We start from the raw sequence: 27,046 nt of genomic DNA on the forward strand, positions 1-27,046 counted from the left end.
CTTGACCCCCATCTCAATAGCGATAGGGTCAGACTCCAATTCACAGTTGCTAAGCACATTTGCAAACATGTTGTCATGCATCAGCCTCTGCATCCTGATGAATGTATATGGCAATCACATCATTCAAGTATCTGCCAGAGATCCTGGTGATTAAGTGATAGGCCTAAAGTTGAAGGCCATGTAAAGCGGCTGCTTCTGTTCCCGACGTCTTTCTTGTAGTTGACACGCTGTGAAGATCATGTCTGTTGTTCCTCTGGATGGGCGGAAGCCACACTGCAATACAGGGAGTATTTCCTCCAATAATGGCAGAAGTCTATTGGCAAGGATATGTGCAAGTACTTTGGTGATTGATAGAAGCAAGATGCCTCTCTCATTCTCACAGTCAGCCTTGTCAACCTTTTCAAATATGATCACAATCAGAGCATCCCTGAGCTCCAAGGGGAGTTCTACTTTAAGCCAAACCTTCAAGAGCAAAGCATGTATGTGCTCATGGATCTTTGCGCCACCCACCTTTACAATGTCTGCAGGAATCCCATTAGGACCAGCAGTCTTGTTTTTTCTTGGGCTCTTATGGCATTTTGTACTTCAGTCAGACTGGGAGGTCCTCCTATGTCACCTAGTATGGACGTCTGGGGAATTTGATTCAGGATTTCCAAGTTAACATGGAATTATGGTTGGGGACCTCTTGAAAATGCTCTCCTCAGTGAGTGTTCATTGCCTCTTTGTCCTAGAGCAGTTTCTGTCCATCCTGGGAGCATAGCGGGTTTAAACCATGATAGGTTTGACTGTATACTGCCTTGGTGGTGCTGAAGAAGCCTGCTGAAGAGGCACCTGCCAGCTGCTGGATTACCAAGACATAATCAGTCCATTATTTGTTTTTGAGCTCCCTGATCCTTTTCTGGACATTACTCTTAGCTTTAGCATAGGTCCTTTTTTTGGTCTTGCAGTTGATGTCGTCCTGTTGGCTCCAGAAGGCTGTCCTTTTCTTGGAGATGTGCTATTCAATTTCTGCATCATTCTCATCGAACCAGTCCTGATAGTCCTGAACAAGTCCAGAAACCTGGAATGGTTGATTTAAGAGGACTTCAGTGCTTCCCCATGTTCACTGGGTATGCTGTGGTCTGTCAGGCCTATAGATGTTGAGTGATGACTCACCGAGGCTAGGCTGGGCTTGTTGCTCCAGAACCCTCCTGTTTCTGTGTAGTCTGATGGACATTGTGGAATGGATAAGGCAGTGATCAGTCTAGCAATCATGTGAGCCAATTGCAGCCCTGATGACACTTGCGTCCAAGTGGATTTTGGAGGGAATAGTGACATAATCATTGAGATGCCATTGTTTGAATGTGGGTACCTCCAGGATGCTCTGAATTGATTTTTCTGACATAAGAGTATGTTTATGGTGATGATCCTTTGGAGTTGATGTTGACAATACCTTCCCTTCCATTATGCTGCCATTCCAAAGGTTGTGCTCTTGACCAACTCTGACATAGAAAGTCTCCTTTACTTCCTTCTCCGAGTCGAGGGTTGGGGAATAAGCGCTCACAGCTGTAGCAATCTAGTTGTTGGTGAGCATTAGGTGGTTGGTCACAGTCAGTCATTGATCCGCAAAAGAAGTCTGGAAAGGCAGCTGATGAGCAGGTTCTTAACTGTGAATCCAGCACCAGTATTTCTGGGTTGGTCAGCAGCCTTCCCTTTCTAGAAGAAGGCACAACCACCTTTCGCCTCCTTCAGTTGCCCTTCATCTGTAAGGCAGGTTTTGAAAAGAGCAGCTCGATTGACTAGACAATCACTTTAGCTGGGTCCATCAAGGTTCTTACATTCTAAGCTCCAAAGTTTATTATTCTTCATTTCTGACCGCATGTGGGTGATCCCTGTGGATCTGGTATTCCAATCAAGAGTTTTGAAGCAGGCTATTTTTTTGAAGCAGGCTTTTCCAGGCTCCCTCATCTACTGGGGTGAGCAGTGCAGATCCTAAACCGGGCTGCTCAGTCAGGGGCGCAGCTGTTGAAATGCTCTCTATGCCTCGTCCAGGAGCAAGACAACTCAGTCTGACATCCACTGCCTAATGTATCCGTTTGTGATGAGGGGCTTTTAGATGTCACAGTCCTGCCTTCTTTGCCACTCACTGTAGGAACTTTGTGCAGGATGTAAGAAGGATTGGTACCTCTTAGGAGGAACTCTGGATGCGACATCTTCTAATGTGTGGAGGCTGGTGCACAGACAGCCACCGCACAGAGCTTGGCAATTAGGGGGTCGAAGCCCAGTGGCATGGAGACAAAGATGACTAGCGGCACTCTCTTTAGCCCTTATTCACCTTGGCACCTGTTGTGATGCTCTAATTGGAGTTCAGCTACCATGCTCTGCCATTGAGGTCTTCAAGGATTGTGCTTTGTCTGGAACCTCCCCCTTGACCTTAATCATCTCGAGTGACCCTGTCAGGAGCTACAGTCCAGATAGTTTAGCTCTTGAGTTCCTGTGTATACAAAAGGCTCTCTACCACAACAAGGTGACGATCCTTGGGGAGGGCTTTGCTAAGGTACAGTAAAGCAGTATTAAAACACATGTATGAGCTTAGTCTAATCAGGTAATTTCATACTATGTAACATGAAAATTTTAATATGAATTGTCATAAACACGTTTCTGACAGGAGCAACAGCCTGCTACCTGCTGTGGTAAAATCCATTTCTTGGTATTCATTTGTGTTGTGTGCGCTGGCAGCCTGTGAGTAAAAATGTAAACTCAATGTATTCCATTGGTGGCTATATTTGATTCTTCTTAGTAATAAAGGCAGGAGGCTTTTGGAGTTTGATGGATCACCCAGATCAGTTCAAAGATCAGTTATTTTAAGTCTGTTATGGAGAAATATAAAAGCACACAGGAAGAGGATTGATCCTTCAAGCCTCCTCCATCACTAAATATGATTGTGGCTGATCATACAATTCAGAATAGCCAGAATATTTTTCCTTCAGTAAGGAGACCAAAACTTTAATGATCTAATTCTTTTAGCCTTTCAGTTTAAATTATACTCACGAAAAGTGAAAAGGAGAAATGTGTAAATCTACTGGAACAACCGTCTTGCGTAAGATCCTCAAAGTAAAGGACGCTTCTCTGCAGAATTTTTTTTATGTAATGTCAGAGCTGTACCAAAAGCTGATTAAAAAAGAAATCATGATTTAAGCTGAATAACTGAGACATTTTCACTCGAATTTGGCTTTCGTTCAGAAAAATTAACATTTACATGCTCTTGTGTCAGTCTTGTGGGCAGATGATTCACAATAAAGTCTTTACTGAGGAATACATGTTTTGCAAGCACAGATAATGCTCAAATGCACAGGCAACTCTTTGCCAGTTTTACAAGCCAAGGAAAATGCAGTGCATTTATTTCTACCACTGCAATGGACCGCATTCCAGTGTTTGACAAGGATCCCTGAAGTAATTTTTGAGCTCCTTTTCCACTGCATTTATCTCTTTGAGTGTAACCTTCACCTAATAGCTTTACAGTAGCCCTATTTATTTTCACCCATTGGATTTGGCATTATATAATGATTCATGTGGTTTTATTTTTCTTAGTAAGTACTTTTGCTTTCAAATTTTGTCTACTTTAAACTAACAGAAAGTCGCTGGTCCCTAACCAGATTGTAACATAAATTTGGCAGTTTAGTTCAGATTCATAATTGTGCAAATTTGGAATGTAGATAGCATGGTGTTCATTGCAAACTTATTTTTCCTTCATCTTTGCAGCTCTGCTTCAGTTGAGTCTTTTCATAGAGAAATTCTTTTTTGTTTTCTTGTTTGCATGTCAGTATCATAATTTAAGGGCAATTAACACACATTTACTGAAAAGTATTTTGGAGTGTTCTTTGTGACTGAGTTTTCGAATAATCATCCAGAATGAAGTTGTCTTGACGGCTGCATCTTTTATTGAGCAATTTGAGGACTTCCTGTTAAGTTACTGACATCATTATGTTCGAAGTGTGTATTTGCAAATTAGGTTTTTTTTGGGACTTGTACTTTTAGAAAGCTGTTGAAACCTGACTGCACATGCAGTATGGTATGTCTGACTCTGTACAGTTGCCTTGTTAGATTGAGTTGGAGTGATCATGGGAGTGTATGTGTTCTGTGGGTGTACCTTATGTGAATTAGTGCACTGGACAGAGCAGAGTGTGACAAGAATAATAATAGATGCATAATGACCCCATTTACATTAATAAACAGAGCTGAGTTCAGCCTGTGATTTTGCTACCAGGAAAATGGAATTTCAAATCCTATTTAAGTGAGCCCTACTTTATTTTTGGTTAGTTTCCAAAATGTTATTAACTGGAGTAGTGACTTTTGAAGGCTGCAGTAAAATCTGTGGTAGTCATAAAATGTAATACATTGGAAGCAGCTTTGAGTGCAGTTCATTATGCTCTGGTTCTTCCATATAATCTGGACCACTAAAACCAGTGTGTTGCATGAGTGTACAATAATAAGAATCCTGAGGGTTTTTTTTCCCCACTTCAAAACTCAACCAAGATGTAGAAGCAGCAGGGGAACAGATAACTTTAGTAAGAGTTCTAAAAACTAGAGGTGGTGGAATTGAAGAAGCCGACGCAAAGAAACTGTGTCATCTTGTTAGGTAAAGCGGGCAAGAACAGGTACACAGAAGCCAAATGGCTTTGTATGATAAATTAATTGCAAGGTTAAATCTGAAACCAGAGATATCGGTCAATAAGACATTTACTTCAATTGCAATGGTAGTTCCGGCGAACTGTCAATTCAGAAGTTTCATAATATGTCTGAACGGGTTGATTTTAAAAGCAAAGCTGAGTTTGCCATATATTTTGAAATAGTGGTGCGGGATTATAAATCCATTAATGCAACCATATTAAAATATTGTGCATAGCTTTGAATGCTGTAGCAAACAAAAGGAGATGCATTCATTTTTGAGATGTTATAAAAGAAAACTAGGAATAATTGATGGCTATAGAGGGATTGGATAATGAGAAGCAATTGTGTACGTTAACCATGACCTCGCTGAGAAAAGTAAGGTTAAGAAACGTTACGAATGTTGTCTTTTAAGCTTCGAAAGGGATTAGATTATTTGACCACAAAAAGCTGTTTTAGCTGCAGCAGTATCAAAGAAAATAACCTACGTATGAAAGGGCACATTCAAAACTAATGCAGGGAACACAGGCCCAGCTCTTGTGATGGGAAGATAGTTGCAAGCTATGCAGACTGGATTTGCACATTGGGATAATGTGGAAGTCCAGGCTTGACTTTCTGCTGGAATTGCTCTGGAAATTTGAAGTTCCAAAGGGCAATTACACGGCATCTGGGAACCCAAATGTGAGCTCAAGTTTGTGGATTCTAACTGACTGAGCTTAATTGTTCTGCAGAAAATGTTAGAGGCAAACTGGGCAGTGGTTAAAATGAGCCCTGAGTCATTACTGACTCCCTACCTCCGGCTTGATTTAGACACCACACAGACTCCTGTTAGACCAGCCCCGATTTTCTCCAGATTCCTGAAACCTGTTGGCTGTATTCAGTCTGACCTTTTCCAACTTCCCACGAACCCCCCCCAATTTTCTCTCTCCCCACATCCCACCTGCACCCCAACCCACTGGATCCCTGACTGCCCGCCCTGTACACCTCTCACCTCATCCCTTGGATTGGTCCTGATACTCTCCAATGCCCTCATAGACCCAACTAACACCCCTCAACTCTTAAGTCCCCTGGCAGGATTATTATTGTTCTCGCCCACACCCTCCCAGTGGAGCTGACCTAAATGATAACCCTCTTAGCTGGCACCAGACCCCCTTGCTCACCTGGCACACTGGTGTTCACTTAGTGGATGTCCAAGTGGCTTCAGGACTTTGAAAGCACTGGTATTTGGTACGAGTTGCTGTGAACAGGAGATGTAGTTTCAGTTAAAACCACAAATCTTGCTATATTCCAGGGTTTTAAGGTCCTGGAAATTTACATGGAGTTTTTTTTCTGATTCTGATCCTAACCCTAACCCGGTATTTTGGTTAATGAATCTAGGTTGATGGAAGCAGGGAATATCAATTCAATGAAATATCAGTCAGGTTCTTTCAAAAAATAGCATTTAGAATACAGAAATTTGAGAATTCATGTGCTAAATTTAGCAGGCTTGGGAATAAACTGGTGACTTTGAGCTAATGTTCCCAAACCTCTTCACCGCTGAGGTTCTCCACATCACCATGTCTGGTTCTGTTGACTCATGGATAGAAAATGATTCCCACAATAGTTGTCATGACTACCAGGATGGCTGAAGTGCTGGGTCGGTTAGGACAATATTCATTAGAGTTTAGAAGAATGCGAAGGGGCGGGGATGTGGGGAACCTCATAGAAGCCTATAGAGTTTGTAACATGATGAGAGAGGGTAAAAGCAGAAAGGAACTTTTATTCTTGATGACCGGGGAGTCCAGAACCAGTGTCACAGCCTGAAGATGTAGGGTAGGCAATGTAGATCTGAGCTTCGAAGTTTCTTCATTGACAGTGTTGAGGCTGTGGAGTTCACAGGGTGGTGGTAGCCAAAACAGTGAATGTTTTCAAGGAGGAGTTAGATACATTTGTTAGGGCTAAAGGGTATGGCTGGAAAATCAGCCATGTTGATATTGAATGGTAGAGCTGGTTTGAAGGGCCTACTCCACTTATTTTGTATGCTTCTGTGAAGCTGACCTACTTCTTATTCAGCAGTTCACATTGCATGATGTGCCTGGAATCATTTGTTCTTTCAATCGAATAGAATAGATTTTTGCTTCTGTTAAACAAATGCTAACAGTTTGACAGCAGTCTATTATAAAATGTTTGTATTTTATGGTCTGAAGCTCAGTGAGATAATAACGAAATAAGCCAAAGATATGTTTAAGTTGAAGAGGAAATTGACAATTCTTTGTTGGCCTTTACTTCCTGCAACCAGTTAGAACACACAGCCAGGCTATCTGCAGTATTTGTTCATTGATTTATTCACATACCAAAATGAGGATCTATCTTGATCTTCGCGTGATTGTTGTCCTGGTCTCCAAGTCACCTGATCATGGCTAATTGCTCTCTGTCGTTCAGGTCTGGCCCTTTTCTTCAAATAGGTCATTTTAGGCCCTAAAGAAACTGTACCTTCACTGTTCTGTTCTTGCAAAGTACAATCCATCTCCAGGCTTGCTTTGCTCCCCCATGACTTCTCATGTGCTGTCAGTTCCCAAATCTCTGCTCACTTGTCCCATAACTCTGTTTGAATCTGGATCAAAATAGATCTCAAGGACACAAATGATACCGGATGTGACTGTGTGATAATGTTGACATGGTTGTATTTACTATCCTCCTCCAAGTGCTTACCACTGTTGGACAGATGAGTGGGACTGTGTTCACTGATTCTACTGTCATCTATTATGTTGCAATCAGAAATCATACAGTAGCTTGTCTTCTGACTCTGATCAATTCTCAGTCCCCATCCTGTTTCTCTTCTGCATTCTGCCTCTTCATGATTTCAAATGAGCCCATAGCCATAATGCTTTGGCAGGTCATGACCCAAAATGTTTACTTTATTTATCTCACAGTAGATGCTATCAGACCTGCTGAGTATTTCCAGCAGTTTCTGTTTTATGTTGGATTTCCAACAATGGCGGTTGAGATCAGTTTCCATTTAAATGCTGACAGCACCCATCTCTACTTCACCAACTCTTCCCTCAATCCCTCCACTGTCTCTGGATTGTTCGAGTGCTTCTCTAACATCCAGTACTGGACCACTTCTAACATTACATGACATTGCCCTCATCTCTGCTTACCTGCTGCTGAAACCATCATCAACACTTTGTTTCTTGTCTTGACTATTCTAAAGCACTTCTGTCTGACCTTGAGTGATCAGTCATTCTTGAAATTGAGATCTTCTAAAGTTGTGCTGTTCCTGACCCAAGTGGAAAGTGCTAGCTTCACAACCTTGCAGCTCTCCCTTAAGCCGAATGTAAAATTCAGTGCTGTTATGATCATTGCTACTGAGGGATGCCTTTACGATAAGGTCATTAATTAATACAGTATTACCCTCGATGCCCCTCTATCTCAAAAAAACCCACCAATATCTATGCGTCTGGAATCCTGGTTCTTATATCTCCAATTTTAAACATGTCACCATTAGTGGGAGCTTTTCATTGCTTTGATCCTCCCTGAAGAATTCCTTTCTTAAGCACTCTCTACCTCTCTTTAGTACTTTATGACTGTCCTTTAATACCTACCCTTTTTTTGTATTTCTGGGATTTGAGAATTGCTGGCAAGGCTAGTGTTTTGTTGCCTATCTCTTATTGCCCTTAAGCTGAGTGGTTCAATAGGACACTGATAAGGAGACACTGGCTGAGTGGCAATGGTACAGAACTAGCAATCCAGAGGCTCCGGCTAATGCCCTGGGGGTTTAGCCTGAATCTCACCACAGAGTCTAGTGGAATTCAAGTTCAGTCAATCAATAAATCTGGAATTGAAAACTAGGGTGAGTGTTTGTGCTTTCTTCTTCTCAGATGAATATTAGGGAATACTCTTCACCAGAAGACAGTGGAAACTGGCTCTTGTAATTTATTTTAGTTTGAATTCAATTTACTTGTGACAAGGAGTAAAGAGTTATGGGTTAGAGTGGAAATGAGAGAACACAATCAGCCATGAACTTGTTGAATGTTGGAGCATTCCGAAAGGGCCAAATGGCTTACTCAACTTCCAAACGCTATGATGTGTGCTAGTTCAGAGTCAACTACATTGCTAGAGATTTTTTTTGTCCATGCAGATGTGGGCATCATTGGCTCGCCAGCATTTACTGCCAAGTTCATAGTCTCCACATTGTAATCTATCTGTAATTTTTTTGCTTTCTCACTTAGTGTGTTGCATGGTGGTTCAGTGGTTAGCAGTGCTGTCTCAGTGCCAAGGACCTGGGTTCAGTCCCACTAATGAGTGACAATCTGTGTGGAGTTTGCATGTTCTGCCCATATCTGGGTTGGGTTTCTCCCACAGTTCAAAAATGTGCAGGTTGGGTGGATCGGCCATGCTATAAAATTGCCATAATTTCCAGGGATGTGCAGGCTAAGTAGATTAGCCGACGGAAATGCAAGGTCACAGGGATAGGGTAAGTCTAGGTGGGATACTCTTCGGAGGGAACTCGATAGGAAGAATGGCCTGCTCCTACACTGTAGGGATTCTATGGTTTATTGTCCGTCCCTAAGTTGCCCTGAAGGTGGTGGAAGGCAGCTCACCATCTGGACTCAGATATAAGTCAGACTGGGTATGGATGGCAGATTTCTTTACCAAAGTGAGTGATCCAAATGGATTGTTTAATATGATAATTGATTAGTAACAGTGCTGCTAGATTAATATTCCAGATTTTATCAGATAAATTTATATTTCATCAATTATGATGGCGTCCTTTAAACTTGTGATCGTGGAAAAATTGCCCAGCAAGCTTGATCTAGTCCAATTGTATTACCACTATGCCACTGACTAATGTTTTGGTTGTCTGGTACAACTCCATGTGTGACTGGGAATTAAATTTTGCTTGATAATGCTTTGTTTCACTATACTAAAAACACCATGAACACAATTTGTTGTCTTTATGATCATGAAAACTGTGCTAAAAACATTGACGGATATTTTTTATTGCTTCAGGTTTCAGTTCCTTTTATACCAAACTGATTTTTTTTCAGTGTTAGTATTTTTAAACCACAGCACCTTCCGACAGTGTGCTGTTTTACTCTTTTACTTATTTGCTTAAATAAAAGAAATTTGACTTGCAACCCTCTGAAAATATTAGTCAACTTTTGGCGACCCTCACCAATTTCCAAACACCAGTGTCAGGCACCTAAAGTGGCAGCATTTTTGCAGAAGGCATTTTTACAATAGAAAGAAGTTAACAAACTCTGATTACTGATAACCTCTTACAACCAAGCAGCACACTGAGTATGTCTGTTGTAGACCAGGCTTTTGGCACTGTATGCATTTTTATTTTGGACAAATATTATTTGTTCCTTTGCATTTTGCTGTTTGCTATGTGACCTCTCCTTCACACAAATTTACTGTAAAACATACTCAAGCACCGCCAGTAACTGTGCAACAGTTTACAATACTTACGACTTTTATGAAAACATATAGAGAAAGAAGAAGCTGCAATATAGAAATCTGGTTAAATACTAATGCTGTATAGAACCTCTTTTATCAGCGCTCCAATTGCTAATGCCTTGATTCAATGCCGCAATCTTTGTGGGAAGAGATTTTTAAGCGTGATTGCTTAATTGTGCAGCTACCTCATGTGTCTGTTGTCTGTATTTAATCTTAGTTACATAAAGTTGTGTAATGTTGCTTTTTGTTATTTGTTATGTCCTTGTCTTCAATAGCCTGCATCAACACTCTTATTTTGGGATTCTCTGTTACCTGCCTACTTCTGTTATCCGTGATTGGGAGGAGTGTTCCCTGTCTTGGAACAGATATGGAAGGTTTCAATTAATGCAGAAAAAATACCAAAGTCTAGCAAATATTTATGATCAGTCTGGCTGTTTTGTGGTCTGGGTAGTTCACTGCTTCCCAGCCCTCCAGTGATGTTTTGTTTAGCGGTTGGTGGTCCTCACTAGAATTAAATTCAAGCTTCAGTCTCTGTGCCTAGCTTGCTGTTCAGTAAAAGGTGACAACAGGATGCTATTAGGAAGGAAAATTTTCTGTTTCTATTCATTAAATGATAATGTCTCAATTAATACAATTGGAATACAGAAACTTCAATTTTGTTTCTTTCCTTGAGGTGGTGAACTACCAGACTTCCATATTACAACTGCCCTATATGCCCTGATTAAAATCAAGGCCACCCTGTCTGAAGGCACAGTAGTGCAGATCTATATCTTGCCATCTTGTGGTGCACCATTCCTGAGGAGATCTACAGTTTTGGATCATGGTCACCATTTAAGCTAGCAATTAATTCCAGATTTTGGTTTCATTCAAATTTAATCATTTGCTATGATGGGAATCAAACCCATCCAATGACCAGATGCAGGAAACTTACAAGGAAACGGGGAAAACGTGCTCGCCTGAAGGCGAGGTTAAAACAACGTGACTTCAAGGCCCTCCTCCCAAGCATACTGCTAGTGAGTGTCCAGGCTATCGAAAAGCAAAATGGATGAACTCTGATCCAGACTTGCCTACTAGTGGGAACTGAGAGACTCGTGTGCTCTGTTTCATGGAGATTTGGCTCACCCCTGACTGCGCCCTACAAGCCGACAGGTTCTTCATATATTGTATGGGCCATATGGTGTCCTCAGATAAGGCAAAGAGCGGTGGGGTGCTCAGACATAATCACCCTGGCAAGCCATTGCTCTCGAACCTTGAATACCTCCCAGTAAAATGCCATCCCTATTGTCTGCCGTGTGAGTTCACCTCCGCCATCCTGACAGCAGTATAGAAGGGCTAATGTCTGAAACCTTGATTCTCCTGCTCCTTGGATGCTGCCTGACCTGTTGTGCTTTTCCAGCAACATATTTTTCAGCAGTATAGATACTACCACCACAAACACTCTAGAGACAAAATTTCTGGAGGTCATGTTCATTGTGGCTGGTGACTTCAACCAAGCCAGCCTCAAGAGGGTGCTGCCAGAGCATCACGAACACATCTCCTGCCCCACGCAGAGGACCAAACATTTCGGTTCACTGCTACACAAACAGCAAGGATGCCTACCACTCCATTCCCTGTCCACACTTCGGCAAATCAGATCACACCACTGTGTTCCTCCTCCCAGCTTACAAGCAGAAGTTGAAATGGGAAGACCATTCACAAAAGGAAGTACAATGCTGGTCCATGGCTGTTTTAAGACCATCTCTAGGACTGTTTGGAATCAGTGGATGGACCGTGTTCAAGTACTCGGTGGAAAACCTGGACAAGTATGCTACCAACATCATGGACTTCAGTAGCAAATGCGTGGAGGACTGTGAACAAAGAAGTGAATCCAAGAGTTCCCCAACCTTAAACCTTGGATATACCTGGAAATCCATTCTGTACTGAAAGGCAGATGTGTAGTATTCAAGTCAGATGACCCAGATAAATATAAGAAATCCAGATGTGACCTCTGCAAAGCCATCAGGACCAGGTTAGAGGCCCATACCTACTAAACTGACTCTGCCCATCTGTGGCAAGACCTAAACAACAAAACTGGATACAAAATGAAGCAGAGCAAGATGGAAAAGGCCCATCCCTCCCTGACACGCACACTGCTTTCTATGCTCGGTTTGAGCAGAATGCCAGTGGTGTGGTGCCCCCTGCCTCAACAGCCCCGGCCACACCTATTCCCTCGGTCACTGCTGCAGACGTCGGATTCGTTTTCCTGGGAGTCAACCCAAGGAAGGTGACTGACCCGGATGGTGTCCCTGTTGAGCACTCAGATCCTGTGTGGGTCAACTGGCGTAGGCATTCACTGACATCTTCAGCCTCTCCCTCCTACAAACTGTAGTCTCCACCTTCTTGAAGACCACCATCATTGCCATATCTAAGAAAGCACATGCAACATGCCTTAATGACTAGCGCCCAATGGCTCTGACCTCCATAATCATGAAGTGCTTCAAGAGGCTGATCATGGCCCACATCGATTCCGGTCTCCCCGCCTGTCCTGATCCCCAACAATTTTCCTACCAGTGTAACCAGTCCACAGCAGATGCCATATCCCTAGCACTGCACTCATCTCTGGAACATTTGGACAGCATGGACACCTATGTCGGTCTCCCACTTATTGACTACAGCTCCGCCTTCAATGCCATTATCCCCTCTAGACTGATCTCAAGACTGTGACCTTGGTCTCGGTTTCACCCTCTGCAACTGGAGCCTCTGCTTTTTGACTCATAGACCACAATCAGTGAAGATGATAGACAGTTGCACCTCCTCCATAATAACACTCAACCCTGGAACTCCCGAGTGATGCATTCTCAGCCCCCACTGTCCTCCCTGTACACCCGCAACCATGTTGCCAAATTTCGAATGCTATGTATAAATTTGCTGACAATACCACCGTAGTAAGACCAATATCTAACAACAATGAATCAAAATGCAGAAGGGAAATAGAGGATCTGGTGACGTGGTGTAATGAGAACAACCCCTTTCTCAGGTTGGCATAACTGAAGAGCTGGTCATTGACTTTAGTAAGAAAGAAGGAGAACACTCTCCCATCTTCACCAATGGAACTGAGGTTGAGCGGACAGAGAGCATCACGTTTCTTGGAGTGATGATAACTGACAACCTGTCCTGGTCTTCCTGTGTAGTTGCGGCTGTCAAGAAGGCACAATAAGTGCCTTTTCTTCCACTGGCAGCTCAGCAAATTTGGCATGTCCATAAGGACCCTCGCCAACTTCTACAGATGCACAATTGAAAGCATGTCCCAGTGCATAATGGCCTGGTGTAGCAACTGGTCTGCCCAGGATCTTAGGAACTACAGAGGTTTGCATGTGCAGCCCAGGCCATCGTGGGAGCCACCCTTCCATCCATGGACTCCATTTACATGGATCGCTGCTGCAGAAAGGCAGCCATCACCATCAAAAACCCTTCACATCCCAGTAATGATCTCCTACAACCTCTTCTGTCAGGCAGAAGATGCAGAAGCCTGAACACATGCACCAGGAGGTTCAGGGACAGGTCTTGGAATGTTACTTTCTGCCTCTGTGTAAATCTTTTGTGCCGTACATCCTTGCTTACTATGATCTGCCTGTACTGCTCATAAACAAAACCTTTCACTGCTCTGTGTACCAAAGTATGATGTGGTCGGATGTTAACCTGGGTGATCTTAAGTTCACCTCTGGTCTCTGCAGAATTCATATGAAAGTAGGGTTTGGAAGTGTTTTTTCTCTTAAAAATAGTAAGGAATAGGGACAGGAGTATGCTGTTTGGCCCCTTGAGCATGTTGTGTCACTCGGTAGGATCACATGCTATTATCTGACGTTGCTCACATTCACTTTTGTGCCTTTTACCCATAACCCTTGATTCCTCTTGATCAAGAATCTATCTATCTCAGCCTTGCGTATAGATAAGGACTCTGCCCCCACAACTTTTCTGTGGCAAGGAATTCCAAAGAGATTCATCCATTTGAGAGAAGAAATTCCTCTTTATCTCTGTCTTAAATTGATGTACTTTTATTCTGAGACGACTCTGTATGGTCTTAGAGCCTCCCAATGAGGAGGAACATCCTTTCACCATTTATCCTGTCAAGCTCCTTAAGAATTATGTTAAAATGAGATCACTTGTCATTCCTCTAAATTTCACTGATTAGACTCCCAAGCTGTTTAATCCTTTACTGATAAGACAATGTCTTCACACCAGGATTCTGATCCATACCAAAGAGCATTTCCAATGACTTACTTAATTCTGTTTTTTTTTAAATTGTCAGAAACCAAGTGACAAAACCTGTTGAATTATCTGGTATTTGTAATTTTGCATTAAGTAAAATGGTCAGATCATGATAAACTAATCATAGGGTTCTCCCATGTTGGCTCGTACTCCATATAGTGATGAATGATCAGATGTTACAGTTGCAGCCAGGTATTTGATGGTGTACTGGATGTGGGGGCGCCCTGGGTAACTGGTGCTTTGCTAAAAATAATCCAGAGGTTTTACAGTACCAGCCTGAGGGTTGACTAAGATTTGCTCTGAATACTTGGGTCAGGATGCTCCATTGGGAAGACAAAATAAAAGATATTTGTTGAAACATAAAATGTCTACATCTCCAAGTTTGAGGCGAAGAAATTACTTCAGAGTGCAACCATCAGTATATGTACTCAAAATAAATATCAATGAAGGATCTCTTGTATGCTTGAGAAATTTTGGAATATTACACTAACCTTGAATGAATCAAATATACTCATTGATTGTTTAATGATTCCACCTACCATGTACTGAGAGCAGATGTTACTGGACAGTGATCAAGTGCAGGAATGTCTTTAACAAAAAAAAATGCTTTCTGAATCTCTGGGTCGTCACACTAAATATTACTTCCCTTGCTTCTATGTTGCAGATGGACTAGTTTAGATTTAGTTTCGCTTAGAAGTGGATATGTTTGATGATTGTATGGCGTTCATCATGTGACTCCTCAGATGCATAGTTCATGTTCAAATGCAGCAGGACCTGGACGATATCTGTGTTTGAACTGGTAAGTGGCAAATAATATTCATGCCACACAAGTGCTTGGCAACGATCATCTCCCACAAGCGAGAATCTAACCATCACCCATTGACATTCAATGGCATTGCCATCATTGAAACCCCCACTGTCACTACCCTGGAGGTTACGTTTTGACTAGAAACTGATCCAGGTGAGCCATGTAAATACAGTGGCTACAAGAACAGGTTAGAATCTAGGAATCTTTTTAGCAAGTAACCCCTGACTCTTCAAAGCCTGTCCATCATCCAGAAAACACAATTCAGGAGTGAGATGGAATACTCCTCAATTGCCTGGATGAATTTAACTCAGTGACACACCAGAAGCTTGACACCATAGCCAAAACATTCAGTCCCTCCACCCTGCTTGACACACAGCAGCAGCAGTATTATATAATCTATAATATGCATGGCAAAAATTCACCAAGATTTCTTCAACAACATCTTCCAAACTCTCAACTATTACCATCTAAAAGAACAAGATATATAGAAACATCATCATATATAAGCTCCCCTCCAAGCCACATGCCATCCTGACTTGGAAATATATTATTCAGGCAAGTTCCTGAAACTCTCCTCTCTCACGGCATTGTGGATATACTGACAGCACATGGACTGTAGCAGTTCAAGATGGCATCACCAGCTCTAGTGTTCACTGCCACCTTCTTAAGGGTACGAGGGATGGGCAATAAATACATTGTTCACATTGAATGATTTTAGAAAAAAGGTATTTTCTTCTATTCATTCACAGGATAAGGGTGTCACTTGCTAGGCCAGCATTTATTGCCCACCCCTAATTGTCCAGAGGATAGTTAAGAGTTAACAACTTAGCTGTGGGTCTGAAGTCATGTGTAGGCCAGACCGGGTAAAGATGGCAGTTTTCTACCCGTAAGGAAATTAATGACCCAGATACATTTTTCTGACAATCGCCAATGCTTTCATGGTCATGAATAGACCTTTAATTGCAGATTTTGTTTTTCCACTGTCATTTATGGTGGGATTTGTACTTGGGCCTTTCCCGATGAAGGACTTATGCCTGAAATGTTCATCTCCGGCTCCTTGGATGCTGCCCGACCTGCTGTGCTTTTTCAGCACCACACTCAACTCTGATCTCCAGCATCTAAAGTCCTCGCTTTTTCCCCAGAACATTTTGTGGATCTCTGTATTAACAGTCCAGTGATTATATTGTTGTCTCCCCCTCTTGATTCCAAAGATATGATTTGTTACTTTGGGCTATAACAGTACATAAAGTTGGTATATAGTTTCATGCTAACTGAACATCTTAATTATTGTCACAGTTCCCAGAACACTTCAGGATTGATCAATTTCTGTTGAACTGTAGTGAGAAGTCTGAGAGTTGGCTGTTGAGTTAACGTGTTGCACTGGCAGCTGTAGGGGATGTTGCTATTATTGTTGAGTTTGTCAGTGTCTAAAGAATAATGAACAAAAGAGCCTAAAGTCTAGAGCATTTTTTCCATCCAGACTGGTGTAAAAGTGGAATTCCTTCCCCAAAGCAGGAGACTGTGTAATGATTATATTTTAAAAACGATGGTAGATTTTTTTGTTAAGGGAATCAAATGATGTTTCAAAGATGGATAAATAAATTTGAGATATTGAACTGCATTTTATTTGAATTGTAGGTTTAGAGGAGCTAAGTAGTTTGCATTTGAATTTCACGAGATATTGAATGTGGAGATAGATTATTCACCAGAGACATGAGGGCACTTGCACAACTGAATGGTAACGCTAAATCCGTTTGAACATCTTCTGCAGACCCAAGAGATTGTGAATTAATAATATTGTACTGCAGTTTACCCAGCTAAGATGACATCAGCGTTGACATTATCAAGTTCAATTAGAACAGGACTGTTTAAATGGAGCAGTTGGTTTTTCAAGCTCCAGGTCACATGGGAAGTTCTGGTGAAAATGGTCAAAAGGCACACAGCCAGCACTTAATCCATGTTTCTAAATTCTGAACTGAAGTGCTCACACTGAAACACAGTGAAATGTACATATAGAGAAGGAATTGCCAGGAACTGGTCAGAGGAATCAACTTGTGATTGATTTAATTGTCATTCACATACAGTCCCATTTCAGTTATTGATTGCTGGAAGGTTTAGTGTGCATTTCCACCATTTCTACTGTGTAAACTTAACTGTTTGATGTGAAGCTTAGTAATCATTACTGTTTACCTCTAGAGAATAGAATTGCCTCAAAGTAATAGCCTGGAAGACTCTCAACAGCATGCTGGCTGTACCTTGTTTTCTGCTGCAGAAGTGTTTCCATAGCAATGACTACTGATGGACCTTGTGAGAAAGGGGAAGAAAACACTTAAATTAAGGTCAAAGGAGAATGGAGCGGGATAGAAACAATGCCAGTAAGAATACTTCTTAGAATTGATCAGAAATTAAAAGTATTGACATGTTGCAGCATATCCTTGATTTATGCCTTAGCTGTTTCTGGAAGTGTTAGTAATTGAACTAAGTAACTGTCTTTTGAGTTCTAGGCCTGAATTTTAGCCTGTGACTCACTGGGTGATACTGACTAGAAAGTAACCTAGTTTTGTTCATTGCTGTATACAACCTTCAATCAATGCAATCTTCACCCTAAGGACAGCTGGCCAGATTGGTTGTGGTGAAGTGTATGCTATTTATTTTCTGTGGTTTAGGCATTGAGTGATCAGACCAAACCTGCTACCATTGAGCTGTACCTCAGAATGGAAGAAAGAGGGAAAAATATTTGACCACAGTTCACTGGTGTGATTGGTTAATAGATCATTCACTGTTTCTAATGTTCACATTGATTTGAAGGAAATGACTCCCAAATAATTACTCTTGTTGATTCATCTATTTCAATTAGGCAAGACAAAATATTTTCCTACATGATAGTAGATTTTAAGTGACACTGCTTTTGAGCCTCGCATACCCTATTTGTGTTTTTCACTGCCTGTGTGAAATTGTGTTTAGTTTAGCTGGCTCTTTAAGGCCATTGGCCTACTATTCCCTGTGGGGTAGTGGCCTAATTAGGTGTATACTGAAATCAGTTGTAGGCTAATTGCTTCTGCTGAGAGGTTCTTTCATTTGGCAGCTGCTTGCAGATCCCTGGCTCTTCAGCTGGGAGATGGGCCAAATTAACAAGGTCAGACGAATCCAGCTGGCTGTGCTTCCTTTTTCAGAAATACTACTTTTATTTTAACAACAGAAATCCTATACATTTCAGTCTCGAAGGAGGCCAGGCAACCTAAAAAGACCAGTCAACTCCTTCTTTCAAGGCTCCTTTGTTGTTTTGTGGGATATGGACATCACTAGCAAGACCATCCCTAATTAAGCTAGAGAAGGTGGGAATAATCTGCCATCTTGAATGGATAGGGTCCATTTGGCATAGTTACACCCACCATGCTGCCTGGAAGGAGTTCCAGGATTCTGACCCAGCGACTGCATTAAATAAAATTGTCCCATCAATCGTCACTTGTGACAAAACAAACCTGACTGATACAACAGAGCCCGGTTTACCTGGCCAGAAGAACAGGTTAGTTATCCCTGGTGTCTTGGATAATAATTAACCCTCATTTGACATCACTGAAACAGATTACTCAGTCACTAACAAGTTTCTTGTCCTTAATGAAATCTTTGTGTGTAGTTGTTTCCCATATCTTATACACAGAAATATTGACTGCACTTCAGAAAGTATTTTATTGGCTGAATGTGTTCTGGCTGTCCTGTGAGTATGGTAATGCAAGCCTTTTATTCTTGCTTGAATGAAAACACATCATCTCTCCATACCTGGCATCTATGATAAATAAACTACATGCATTGATTTTAGAGGTAGCAGGATAGTTGATGATCCATGTGTCGGCACTGGTTCAGGAAAACAGCTGTTTGGTGGTTGTTTTTATAACCTTGGCCAGAGTAAGAATGTCTTTGCTGCAAATGCTTTATTCTTAAAACCATAAGGTTATAAAATTGATAGGCTATTGTGTGTGCTGCCATCCATGTCTTGCAAGTGTATGGTTTCTTCAGAGGCTTGTGTAATCCAGTGTGTATGAAGGTCACTGCTTCTTAGTCTATTGTGACGAGTCATGCAGAGAAAACATTCCCTCTTGAAACTACATACAGTTTATAAGAATAGGTTCCAAATTATTACAAAGTCTATCGAGCAGACCTAGTCTGAGGTCTGCCTCCTGCAAGATCCTACTTTACTCCCACCAGATTCTCATGACTTCTCAGGTGCAGGGTGCTTATTGTGCTCCAATAAGTACAATCCCTTTAAGGTTTCATATGTGAGTTGCATCCAACTTTTAGGTACTGTTTTGAAGCCTTAAAACCAGAAGTTTGTTATGTAGCATAAACTAAACAAAGGGAAAGTCTGTAAGTGGAGGAAGTGATATAGATGAAGTAGAATGCTTTCATCTGTAATGGGCTGTCTTAATATGTTACAGGGCAATTATAATTTACTTGGGTACTGCAAACATTAAAATCTGACTTTTAACTCAATGAAATATAATTATAAATTAACTTGTTTTTTAAAGTAAACTGTCTGGTATTACAAGCCAATTCCCCAGATAGTAAAAACTGAAAAAAGTACAGGTGCTGTAAATCAGAAACAAAAACTGTAATTGCTGGAAAAGCTCAGCAGGTCTGGCCGCATCTATGGAGTGAAATCGGAGTTGCAGGTTGAGGAGTTCTGAGGAAGAGTCACTCGACCTGCAGCATTAACTGATTTCTCTCCACAAATGCCAGACCTGCTGAGCTTTTCCAGCAATTTTTGTTTCGTCCCCAGGTAGTAGTTCGGAAGTAAACAGCCCAGAGTAACTTGGTGATTGGCTGAATTGTCTAATTCATAAAACAGTTAATCTGCTCAAGGGTGATGCTTTTTGAGGTGTGATAACTAAGACATGCACTGCATATAGCACTAACCAAGTTTGAAATTTGGGTACATGTTTCACTGAAGGCCTTTTCCCATCCTGGTGATGTAATCTAGGACATTTTTTACTGGTAAAGTGGTGGTAGTTTAAGATTTGTGAGACACAATAGTTGTTGTTAGAAATGAGAATATTGCTGAACTCCTGTAAATTCAAGATGCTTTCTGAAATATTTTCCTCTTTTTCTCTAATTGGAATTGTAAATGAAGTATCAAAATAAATGTGTTTTTTTTTTCTTTGTTTTTCATGTCTCTTTGAAGTTCCTGATAGTCTGGATGAGGACTTTTGAGAAATTTTGTCTTGATGTTTTACTCTGACTTGAAATTAGATTGTAGGAGAGTTGTGTGAGGATTGCAGATGCTGGAGAGTCAGTTGAAAAGTATGGCTCTGGAAAAGCAGAGCAGGTCAGGCAGCATGTGAAGAGCAGGAGAGTAAACGTTTTGGGCATAGGCCCTCAAGAGTGTGAAGGTGAAAGGGGGGTAAGACATAAGTGGGGGGGTGGGGATGGGGGCAAAGTAGGAGGGAAGATGATAGGTGGATGCAGGTGGGAGGTAATTGTGATGGAGAGGGTGGAGTGGATTTCCATCTCTGGTGACAGTCTCCAGATGGGCATCTGCTACAAACCCACAGACTCCCATAACTACCTGGACTACACCTCCTCCCACCCAGTATCCTGCAAGAACTCCATCCCATTCCCCCAATTCCTCTGCCTCCGCCATATCTGCTCAGACAAGGTGACATTCCACTTGCAAACATTCCACATGTCCACCTATTTTGAACAATGTGTTTTTCCTCGCTCCATCATCCAGACACCCTCTGCACCACCTCCTTTCCCTGTTCCACTGCTGTAAACCCCCTCCTACACACAATAAAGACAGACTCTGCCTTGTACTCACTTACTACCCCAACAGTCTCTGCATCCAACACAGCATCCTCAAACACTTCGGCCAAATCCAAATAGACCCCACCACCAAGAACATATTCCCCTCTCCACCCCTCTCTGCCTTCCGCAAGGACCGTTCCCTCAGACAGTCCTTGGTTCATGCCACCCCCGCCACCGAACCTCTAGACCCCTTCCCCTGCAACCAGAAAAGATGCAAAAATTGCCAGTACACCAGCTCCCTCACCTCCATCCAGGGCCCCAAACAGTCCTTCCAGGTGAGACAGAGGTTCATCTAACTCCCTTTGAACCTGGTTTACGGTATTGAGTGCTCCCAATGTGGTCTTCGCTACATCGGAGAGACCGAACATAAACTTAGGGAATGGTTCACCGAGCATCTCAGCCAGGCCTGCAGGGGCCAACCAGATCTCCCTGTCACCGCTCATTTCAATTCCCCCAACTACTCTCTTTCCGAACTGACCATCTTGGCCTCCTCCATTGCCAAAACATACCACAGCTCCTATTGGAGGAACAACACTTTATCTTCTGCCTGGTCACCCTACAGCCTGGAGGACTCAACATTTTGAGTTCTCCAATTTCAAATAACCTCCGTCCCCAACCCATGACTCCCTTCCCAGCCCCTCCTTGTCACTGCCAATACTCCCTGCCACCAACCAGATTCATTCCTCCCATTGATCAACTGGGTCATACCCTTTACCTGTCTTTAGCTGTCCCCACCACCACCCTGCCCTGCTACCCCCTTTTATCTGCAGCTCCCCCCACACCCACCTCCAGCCCTGAAGAAATGTTGACTTCTGCATCTCCTGATGCTATCTGGCTTGCTGTGTTCTTCCAGCCTCCTGCCTGTCTGCTTTGGACTCCAGCATCTGCAGTTTTTTTTTGTCTACGACCACTATCTCATCAGAGAGTGTATTCCAGATTTTAAAATAAGTCTCTTTTTGTTTTTATAGAAATGTATTGCTTGACACTTCCTTGCATTAAATGTTATTTGTCATGTGCTCGCCATTTCCAGCAGCCTGTCCACATTTTGCGTCATCAAACAATTTTTCATAGTTCAGAGGGTCTTCCAAGGGTCATCTGCACATTTTGAAGTTATGCCCTAATCACCCAAGGCTAAGCCATTAATATATTTTGAGAAAAGCACTGATCTCCGGGGAAGCTCCCTACCGGCCATTTGTGCTATCTATTTTGCAACGAGCAGCCAACTTCCAATCCATTCACCATAATACGTAACCACATTACTATCACCAACCTGCTCTGTTACCTCATCATAAAAACTGAACCAAGTTAGTTAAACACACATTTCCATTAGAAATTCATTCTGACTTCCCTTAATTAATTTAATCTTATCAAATGATTGTTAATTTTGTCCCAGATTATTAAATCTAAAAGCTTTTCCACTGAAATTAGGTTGATTTGCTTGTGTTTGCTGGGTTTATCTTCCTTACATTCTTGTTTAAACCGTTTTAATTATCCACTCCTCTGACATCACCCTTGCATCTCAGGAAGGTTGGAATTTTATGTTGCAACTTCCACCATTACTTCCCTTCATATTCTCATGCCTGATGGTTACACAACTGTAACAGCAGCAAGCTCTTTCTTGATTTTTTTTTTGGCCATCAAATGCCTCAATTTACTTTATCCTTCACTGTGATTTTGGCATCATCTGTTTTCTTGGAGAAAGAAAATAGCAAGTCCATATAGTAGCTCAACCGAGACCTCTTCCCCCACGTCTTAATCCTGTTTTGGTCCCAAATTGGCCCAACCTTCCTTTACCATCTTTTTGCAGTCTAACTTTGTCATCCAGAGGATTGAAGTACAGGTGAGCTCATCCGTGTTCAGTGTGAATTTCGTTATTGGTATAATTTCTTAGGAATTAATAAGGTTTTATTTGGTTTTTACAAGAGTAGAGGTGAACCATTTTATTCATGTTTGCCTATCATTGTCAAGGTTGAGCACTCCCTGGCCACATTTAGGACAGTGAAATTGCAGCACAAAGCTTCTGTTATTGTCTGTCCTCCTTACTGCCAAGAACACTTATTTATTCCATCAGTGTGAAATTCTTCACATTCCATATTTGAGATGACCTTCGGCTCTTTTGAGTGAGAATACTAATTAAGCTAGAGCAGTGTTAAGGTGACAGTACTGATTTCTGCAAAATAGTTTTCAATAGAGCGATCCCATGACTGATGTTGCAAGACTGATTGATTGATTGTGGTTTTCTTTGAACAGCAGCATCTTGAACTTGTTCTCCCATTCATTTAGATCATGGTGATGTCTATATGCTCACAAGACAATAGTCTTATTTTTACTGTCTCTATTGAACTGCGTGTTAGATGGCAGCCCGCAGTAGGTATCTAATGGTCGAGGTCATATACCAAGCCCGGAAGCACTTGAGTATAATTTATAACCAAAGCATCTTTTTTCACACAGAAAAAGACAAATTTGCATGTACTGTTGTTTAAACTGAATTCTACCCATTACTTGTTTATATAAACAACTGTTCTCTGGCATTAGGAACGAACAACTGCTGGTTCTTCTAGATAGCCCCACTCCTTTTGTCAGTCGCTATACATGTCCACATGCAGCATGTTACCATTGCCTGCACCAACTGGTTGGAATGATGCTTCAAAACTGCTAATTTCTGCTGTTGCATGAGATGCCTATTTCCTTTAGTTGTTTTGATTGTGTCCAACCAAGTAATCTTTGCATTTTGTGACTACTGCATTAAGTTTACTTTGTCATTCTATAGTCAGACACTGTTTTGCACTGTCTGTTTCTCAGTTTGTGTGGCCTGTGAAGCACTGTACATCTCCTTTCACGCAACATCTTAGATCACTAGTCTGAGCATTCAGTTTGTTTCTGGTGAGGTGATTGGCTTTAACATTGTGTCTAGTGTATAGAATTCTAGATCTTCAGTCTTGCTGTTGCGTTGAGTTTTCAAACTAACTTGGCCTGTCAGGCAGAGTATCATTCTTTCACAGATTTACCTTTGACAGTTCCATTTTCAGTTGCCATCTTGTAAAACTTTGCACTGGTCTGTGAAACATAAATCTTGCAAGAAACACTGGTGTTTACCTGGCCTTTCATTTTCATTTGATGTTCTTGTATCTGCTATTTTTTTTGCAAACCACTTTTTGCCTTTTATACATGGCATTGCCATCTTGCTGTGAGGTGTAAATTGAATTGTGTGAGTCATTGTCTGACAGCTCTCAAATATCCACATTAGATATGTTAGTAGAGTCACCCATCGTCTCTGTAGCAATATTTTTTTAGGCTTTATGGGCTTGTTTACCTTCTTTGTAGCTAAGAATTTGCATGAACAGTGGTTTAGCTTCTCGCTATTAACACTCACCTTTCTCTATGCTGGATACATTTTCTTTTTTTTGTGATTACCTCTACAATGTTTGTGTCTTGTTCTTTTTTAGTTTTGACCATTCTGTTGGCCCTTCCATGGATAGCTGTTGATTTTCTACACATTCTTGAGCTTGAAATGTCTATGCTGCTTTTCTATGCAGTAAGGCAGGCCTGAGATTTATTTAAATATACTATATAGATCTGCGCTGATTTTTCTAATGTCCTGAGTAGGCCTGAGCTGGTTATCAACATAGTGGTTAAGCCTAAGCTGTTTATTAAAATAGTTGCTAGATGTGGGTTACTTCCCCACATTATCAACAACTTTGTTTATTTCCCCCCATACATTGATGTACAAGACCTTCTACACATGATTATAATTTGTTTTGAGAGTGAGATTCTCTTTTCTTAGCAATTGCAGTGTCATAGTGGGTCATCTTCTGCTCAAATAATTCTGTCTTGGAAGAGATTATCTTTCAGATGTTCAAATTCACAGGATTTTGTGAACTGAGTTAATACAGTCACATATCTATCAATAGTCTTGTTTCTTATCGAGCTCTAATGTTGAACATTCACCTTTTTGTATTGTCTATCCACAACAGGATGTATACCTACAGTTTTCAGTGCCCTGTATTTGGAAAAATGCTTAGTGATTTCACTCATCAATGGATTGGCTCTTATTTTACAATGAGAATCGACGTTTCGGGCATCAGAGCTGAAAATGTGTTGCTGCAAAAGCGCAGCAGGTCAGGCAGCATCCAAGGAATAGGAGAATCGACGTTTCGGGCATTAGCCCTTCTTCAGGAATGAGGAAAGTGTTGGACTGCTAGACACACTTTCCTCATTCCTGAAGAAGGGCTGATGCCCGAAACGTCGATTCTCCTGTCCTTGGATGCTGCCTGACCTGCTGCGCTTTTCCAGCAACACATTTTCAGCTCTGATCTCCAGCATCTGCAGTCCTCACTTTCTCCTCTTATTTTACAATATATACCCTTGTTCTGGACTCCTACACTGGAGGAAGCAGTCCTTTGTATTTATTGACCACCTTTTAAACCTCTTAATTGGATCACTTTTTAACCTCCCAAAGAAATACAAATCAATCTTTTATATCCCTGTAAGATTATTATATCTTTCTAGTGGTATGGTATCTAAAACTGGACAAATCAGAGAGTCTGACTGTGGTTCTTTACATCACTTCCTCACACTTGCGTACCAGCTCCTCTGTAATGGAAATGGCATTCCATTTCCCTTTTTTTAATTTTTGTAGCTGTGCGCCAAGTTTTATTGATTTGTATGCAATGGCGTTTACATTTCTTTGCTCTAGCACACCACCTAGTCTCCTTCTATACAGAGAAATTTGTCTTGTATTCTCATTCTTGGTGCACCAGTTTTACATTGTCCACTCACTTTGTCTGTCTGTGCCATTTTGTTCTTCTCATTCTCATTTGCACAACTTAGTGTCATCTGCAAACCTGGCCATACGACCTGCCATTTCTTCCACTGATCCTTCAACATACGTAGGGAGAGAGAGAGAGAGACATACGTACACAGAGATGGTGAGAGATAACAAGAGATATGGAGAAGGGGAGACAGAGACAAAGAGAGAGAGGATCCTGCTGTTTGTACTCTTGCTGTAATTTTGAACTGAGAAACCAATCCTGTGTCTAGGCCAAATGAGTGACACGTGCAGTGGTATATATGATGTCTGGAGGACAGGTTTAAAACAAGTTGCATCCATTATGACCTCATAGCTTCGCAACAGAAAGTGACCTACTGTGCTCCACATATTGCAGCTGAATTTTGATATCTCGCTGTAAATATATATTGCTAGTTGTCATTCAGCAACCATGCAAGTCTGACTGTATGCCACCTATTTACTTGTTCAAAACTCTTCCTTTTTGTTTGAAATGGCTGGTAATTCTGGAGAGTAAGTATCAAAACTGTTTGATTTTGTTTTAAAAGATGGGTGTTGTGTAACACATCCATGTAACACATTTTCCTTGCCTAATTTTAAAACTGTAGCAATATTCAGCTTTGTTTGGTCTGTTTTGGATTGGTTTTCATTGGTTGGTTTAAGGGTTTGTCAGTCAGTGGGAAAATCCAGTTGACGATATACACAGGGTGTGCAGAACACGAGAGCCCATTATTCTGTGTGTGTGGCTGTAGTTGGTGGTGACAGGATGGGAACGAGAGGAGTTGGTAGAGAACAAACACTGCTGAGGTTTTGCGGGGTTAACAGTCATATTACCGTGTGAGGGGTGAGGATGGAATGGGCAGGATGGGATGGAATGAGGAATGTCTGGGAGATGGCTTGGGAATGGGCGTTTGGATATTGGAATTGCTTGAATGTAGGAAAATGACAAGGATAATTATTTGATATAAATTACTATTCTAAAGCTACTGTTTGTGCTAAAATTAAAGATTCACTGAATTTGAATGAAGAATTTCTGAAAAGCTGTCAGATTATTTAAAATAACTCAATAGAGTTGATTTAGTAGGTAAAGATAATCTATATCCTCACTTTCCAAACGATTTGAATCTACTGGACATAACAAGTACAGTTGTAATGTTATTATAAAGTTTAAAATGAAAAAACAATAATTTGGGCATTGGATAAAATTGATAGGTGTTTTCTTTGATGAAAGATGTTGAAATTAGGATATGGGATAATTCGAAAGAGGAGTTCCAAATTATGAAGGATTTTGATAAGCTAATATGAGAAATTCT

General features: G+C 41.4%; 1 protein-coding gene across 2 annotated transcripts in view; it reads left to right on the plus strand.

Annotated features, from left to right (window-relative positions):
• klhl13 (kelch-like family member 13) overlaps positions 1-27,046 on the plus strand; it is a 204,633-nt gene that overhangs the window by 8,810 nt on the left and 168,777 nt on the right. The window contains exon 1 of one of the 2 annotated variants that reach the window (XM_072594810.1): positions 15,025-15,136. The exons of the other annotated variant lie outside the window; for it this stretch is intronic. Within the exon in view, the coding sequence (XP_072450911.1) occupies positions 15,081-15,136 (56 nt within the window). The 5' untranslated portion in view covers positions 15,025-15,080. Of the gene's footprint in view, positions 1-15,024; positions 15,137-27,046 lie in introns of those variants that run through there. 2 annotated transcript variants of the gene reach the window in all.

Source organism: Chiloscyllium punctatum, chromosome 25 (genome assembly GCF_047496795.1).
Source record: "Chiloscyllium punctatum isolate Juve2018m chromosome 25, sChiPun1.3, whole genome shotgun sequence".
In the NCBI taxonomy this organism is placed as follows: domain Eukaryota; kingdom Metazoa; phylum Chordata; class Chondrichthyes; order Orectolobiformes; family Hemiscylliidae; genus Chiloscyllium; species Chiloscyllium punctatum.